Source organism: Hemiscyllium ocellatum, chromosome 24 (genome assembly GCF_020745735.1).
Source record: "Hemiscyllium ocellatum isolate sHemOce1 chromosome 24, sHemOce1.pat.X.cur, whole genome shotgun sequence".
Taxonomy (NCBI): Eukaryota; Metazoa; Chordata; class Chondrichthyes; order Orectolobiformes; family Hemiscylliidae; genus Hemiscyllium; species Hemiscyllium ocellatum.
In genome coordinates, this window is record NC_083424.1 from 39,205,980 (window position 1) to 39,211,979 (window position 6,000).

The 6,000-nt window shown below is 38.1% G+C and overlaps 1 protein-coding gene across 2 annotated transcripts in view; it reads left to right on the plus strand.

Moving 5' to 3' along the window:
• fbxw8 (F-box and WD repeat domain containing 8) overlaps positions 1–5,707 on the plus strand; it is a 170,579-nt gene extending 164,872 nt beyond the window's left edge. The window contains exons 10-12 of one of the 2 annotated variants that reach the window (XM_060844021.1): positions 709–882; positions 1,904–2,020; positions 5,070–5,707. In XM_060844021.1, coding sequence (XP_060700004.1) covers positions 709–882; positions 1,904–2,020; positions 5,070–5,211 — 433 coding nt within the window. In that variant the 3' untranslated portion in view covers positions 5,212–5,707. The remainder of the gene's footprint in view (positions 1–708; positions 883–1,903; positions 2,021–5,069) is intronic. The other variant, XM_060844022.1, reaches the window with a different exon arrangement.
• Positions 5,708–6,000: the final 293 nt, after the last annotated feature.

Genomic DNA, 6,000 nt, shown 5'->3' on the forward strand with positions numbered 1-6,000 from the left:
CGATTTCAAAGTAGAAATTTTTTTAAATCATTGGTCAAGATTATGATAGCTCAACTCACATTCAATGAAGCTTATAATAAAAAAAATTCCCTTCTTTTCTCATGTTGTTCTGGATAATTTCAGGCAGATTGTATTGATACAGCCAGCAAAAACTCAAGACCATCTCATTCCACTCAGCTGGTGTCAGTGATAAATTTTTTTGGGGGGCTATTTGCAGTAAGCTTACACAATTTTATGCATGAATATACCTTTCATTTTGGCACTAAAAAATCATTCAAAAGTAAATTGTAATGAAACACAAATATCAATTAAAACTAACATTTTCAAAACTTACGTTTCACTATATGTTTTTATGATCCTGCGGAAAACATCAGAGGTTTTATGTAGATCGTAAAATACAGAAGTGGAGTTTGTACTTCAGGAAATTTATTTTGTGATATATCCATAAAATTGTGGAGTTAATCTTACTAATCAATAGAGTTATTAATAGTTTGAGATACTTATGTAGCATGTGTAAATTTTGATGAGGCACAATATTCTCTTCACAGAATGTCATTACTTGAGAAAAAAAGGATTTTATTAAAAAGGCATTACTTCCACATATTTGTTGAAGAATCAAAGTTTTCTGAGTTTTCTTTTGCCATCAGTCTGTACACAGTATTCTGTTTTGGCCCTGGTTTAGCATGTCTCAACTCTTCTCTTTTTCAGGGTGAGAGTATATGACCTTCGGACAAGTAAAGAAGTGATATCGCTCTATGGCCATCAACTGGGCGTGTCATCAGTACAGATGGATGATTGGAAGATAGTCAGTGGTGGTGAAGAGGGATTGGTCTGTGTGTGGGAACAACGAATGGGAACTAAACTCTGGGAAATGCACTCGAGGTATGAGTTTTTTAAAATCGAGGTAAATGGTCATCAGCTGTTTCTGTGGATTGATCACAGAAGAAAAACATTTCAGTTGTAACAATTTGTTCATTTTGCATGAGACAATTGCAAACTCAAGTTTTGAGTGTGGTTTTCTAAAATCTGCCAAAGATCCTTTCCTCACTTGTAATTTTTGAGTGGTTAGTTTTATGCACTTGTGACATATCTGGAAGATGTGAAAATGTGTATCATGTAATGACGTGCAGTTTTATACAACGTCATCAAATGGACAAAAACAGATTATTAACTAGTTAATGGTTTTGTTGTTTTTGATTGATGATGGAAAGGAATATTGATCAGGACACCTGGTGCTTTTTAACTAATGTCAGACAATTTCTTTAATACATACAAAAGTAGCTTATCCAAAGAACAGCATCCACGTTTATTCTCAGTGCAACCCTCTGATGATGTTGAATCAATCTCAAGTGGAACTTGAACACAACCATCGTGTCAAATTTCTGGCATCCCTTCCTGCTAACACAGACTGTTTTCAAGAAGATGCACATGTTAGAAGGAATTGTAAGATAATAAAAGAGAACAGACTTGTACTCAGTTTTTATCCTATGGACTCAAAGAACATTGCTGTTGGCTCTACTGCTTGTCTGAGGTCAATTCAGGACAGGTCATGAACTGAATTGAACCCGTCACTTTCAAGATCTCCATGGGTCATTGTAAAAATTTGCTGCATTACTTATGGAATTAACAACAATTAAAATGCTAAATTTTCTGAGGACCTGTTTAGAATTTAGTATCTAGAAAATCAAAGTAAAAACAAATTAAGTGGAAAAATTTTAAAAGCTGGAAATCTTGGGGGAACAAAAGTGAAAATAACATAAATATTTGGAAGAAAAAGATCAATGTTTATCCTTCTAGATACTGACTGATGTGATAAGCATTTTAATTTCTGTTTCATAGTTGGAAATGATAATTGCAGCTCCAGATCAGGGAATTCAGACTAATTTTATAATTACTTTTCCAGACATCCCGTCCGACACCTACGTTTTGGTGCACATACGCTGGTCACTGCAAATATTCCTAATGAGAAATATCCAAGAGGAGCCAGTATCATGGATGATGATTTAACAGCTCATCGGAGGTACGACATATCTACAATACAATTGTGCATTATAGAACATAGAACAGTACAGCGCAGAACAGGCCCTTCATCCCACGATGCTGTGCCAACCACTGATCCTCATGTATGCACCCTCAAATTTCTGTGACCATATGCATGTCCAGTAGACTCTTAAATGTCCCCAATGACCTTGCTTCCACAACTACTGCTGACAACGCATTCCATACTCTCACAACTCTGTGTAAAGAACCCACGCTGACATCTCTATATTTTCCTCCAACCAGCTTAAAACTATGACCCCTCGTGTTAGTCATTTCTGCCCTGGGAAATAGTGTCTGGCTATCGACTATCTATGCCTCTCATTATTTTGTATACCTCAACTAGGTCCCCTCTCCTCCTCCTTTTCTCCAATGAAAAAAGTCCAAGCTCATTCAACCCCTCTTCATAAGATAAGCCCTCCAGTCCAGGCAGCATCCTGGTAAACCTCCTCTGAACCCTCTCCAAAGCATCCACATCTTTCCTATAATAAGGCGACCAGAACTGGACGCAATATTCAAAGTGCGGTCTAATCAAAGTTTTATAGAGCTGCAACAAGATTTCACAACTCTTAAACTCAATCCCCCTGTTAATGAAAGCCAAAACACCATATGCTTTCTTAACAACCCTGTCCACTTGGGTGGCCATTTTAAGGGATCTCTGTACCTGCACACCAAGATCCCTCTGTTCCTCCATACTGCCAAGAATCCTATCCTTAATCCTGTACTCAGCTTTCAAATTCGATCTTCCAAAATGCATCACCACACGTTTATCTAGGTTGAACTCCATCTGCCACCTCTCAGCCCATCTCTGCATCCTGTCAATGTTCCACTGCCGCCTACAACAGCCCTCTATACTGTCAACAACACCTCCAACATATGTGTCGTCTGCAAACTTGTTGACCCATCCTTCAATCCCCTCATCCAAGTCATTAATAAAAATTACAAACAATAGAGGCCCAAGGACAGAGCCCTGTGGAACACCACTCACCACAGACTTCCAGGCAGAATATTTTCCTTCTACTACCACTCGCTGCCTTCTGTTGGCCAGCCAATTCTATATCCAGACAGCTAAGTTCCCCTGTATCCCATTCCTCCTGACCTTCTGAATGAGCCTACCATGGGAAACCTTATCAAATGCCTTGCTGAAGTCCATATACACCACATCCACAGCTCGACCCTCATCAACTTTTCTAGTCACATCCTCAAAGAATTCAATAAGGTTTGAGAGGCATGACCTGCCCCTCACAAAGCCGTGTTGACTGCATTTAATCAAGCCATGCTCTTCCAGATGGTCATAAATCTTATCCCTCAGAATCCTTTCTAACACCTTGCAGACGACAGACGTGAGACTTACTGGTCTGTAATTCCCGGGGATTTCCCTATTTCCTTTCTTGAAGAGAGGAATTACATTTGCCTCTCTCCAGTGGAGAACGAGGATGCAAAGATCTTCGCAAGTGGTGAAGCAATTGCATTTCTCGTTTCCAAAAGCAGCCGAGGACAAATCTGGTCTGGGCCTGGCGACTTGTCAATCGTAATGTTTGACAAAATTTTCAGCACATCAGTTTCCTCTATCTCTTTCTATTCCAGCATGCACACCTGCTCTTCAAAGGTTTCATTCACCACAAAGTTCGTTTCTTTCGTAAAGACAGAAGCAAAAACCTCATTTAGGGCTTCCCCTACCTCCTCAGACTCCATACACAAATTCACTATGCTATCCCTGATCGGCCCTACTCTTTCTTTGACCATTCTCTTATTCCTCACATAAGTGTAAAATGCCTTTGTGTACATAAATATTGAAAAGCAGGGCAGCATTGTGTAACCCATCGAAATAGAATTGTCAATGTCATCTTTATTTAAAAATAATGATCACAATTTACCTGTAAGTGTCTGTATCCTGTGTCACTCATACTGCAGCTAAATATTGGACTCAAGTTTGTATTAAGCTCAAATAAATTGAATGGATGTCTGCTTTATTCCAACTACTGTAGTTGTCCTCAGTAAGTTTGTACGGTCTTAATCCAGGTGCAGGTTGTGCTATTTGGCATGATAAAATTTCTAATTTGGCAGTAAACTGTTAAGTTACTAGTGTCACTTTGAAACCACAATGGCAGGTTTTCTGTGAAATAGAAGTACCATATCCATGGTAACAGTAAAAGATAGAGGTTCTTTCTTCTGTTGTTAAGACTGAGAAGTATTGTTAAAGTAAATAGTTGATTTCAACTTTTGGGTAATCAATTAATGGAACACTCATTTTGACAGCAAAGATGTCCTCATGATTTTAGATTTTGCTCTCAATTAAATTTGGCAGATAAACTCAGACTTCAACAAGCATCTCAGTGCAGCTTGTCAGAATGAGGCCTCAGAATAAGACTGCGCAGCAGTCAGTGTCAAAGAATATGTGTGAGGGGATAGCAATGGTCTCTGAGGCTGGGTACATTGGCGACATCTGAAATTATTTATACTGTTCCAAAGCGCACACACGACTTTGACCAGTTCCACCCAAGAGTGGAAATCAGGGCTCTGTATGCTTCAAAGGACCCTAATTGAACCACATGGCCTGAAACAGGCAGGTGCTTTAGAAATTCAGCAACAGGCCCATTTCAAAATTGACAGGGTTGGTATCGTGAAGAGATTACCAGCACAGTTTTTGAATTTGTAACTACCCATTTTGCATAAAATGGAGGCATTCAGAATTGATTCCACTTTGTGCAGACTTAAATCTGAATTTTAATTATTTTTGACCTTGGGTATAGTCAGTAAGGCAATGTTTTGTTTTGTAAAAACAAAAAATGCAAATAACATACTTTCTTTCAAATCCACTCACCCTCACGAAGAACAACAATGTCAATTATAAAGAAGTCTAATTTTAAAACACACTTTCCTATGCTAGTTCTTTAATAATACGTTTAATCATTGTACAATGTAATAGCAAATTGCATGTTGATTATATTTTACGGCAGATGAAATGATGAATTTGCTGAACAAAGTTTAACTTTATTTAAGATCATTAACTGCCAATTATTGTTTTTCAGGCATCGAGGAATTATTTATGTCTATGACTTCTCTGTTGATAAATCAGCTCCTGTCTTACCAATCTGTCGTTCTACCTATGATGAAGATGTTGGCTACAGTTACAACATCGCACTTTCGATGCCTTATGACCAAATCAAGTGAATATCGTCACTTCATGAATATATTGGTTTTATTACAGTCATATAGTAATTCTGGAAGTATGCTTGTAATTAACCTACACTTTTGGATGTAAGAATATAATACTTCTCAGGAGAGGTCAAAGGAGGCATGCAGGGCATTGGATAGACAAATGAACCAGAAATGACCCTTCGTCCTGAAATTCCTCAACAAATTATCACCAAACTTTGAAGAAAAAATAACAAATAATCATTTTTAGCCATGCTTCCGTGGCTGTTCCAATTTTTCACCTAAATCACAATGGGACATCTGTCCTCACCTTTAAATGTTTTTATTTCTTTTCATTTCTCTTTGTTTCTGATGATAATTTGGATTAGAGAAACTGATTACATGTATGGTAAAATGAGGACAGACACTTTGACTTCACATTCAGTTACATAATTCGCAGGATGGTCCATTGTATATAGATAATGCAGAGAAAGCAGAAGATGTACGATTTGTGGAAAACACTTTATTATTTTAAGTATTCAATAAAGCTGCCATTTTGTGGCTGGTGCTTTTCTATTTGTTTAAATCACTGTTTCATCTCAGATTCTGCAGATGGTAATCCCTTTTGCTATACACGATGGAGAATAGAGCTCCTTTGGTGCAGGGTAGCATCCCTGCCTGAGCCAGATATTTTGGGCTCCAGTCATGTTCCAGGACTGAAGGGCCAAGGAAGGTATGTTCATAATGCAACTGAACATCGATCTTCTAACACCTACCAGTTAGGTAAAAACTATGACTGCAGATGCTGGAAACCAGATTCTGGAT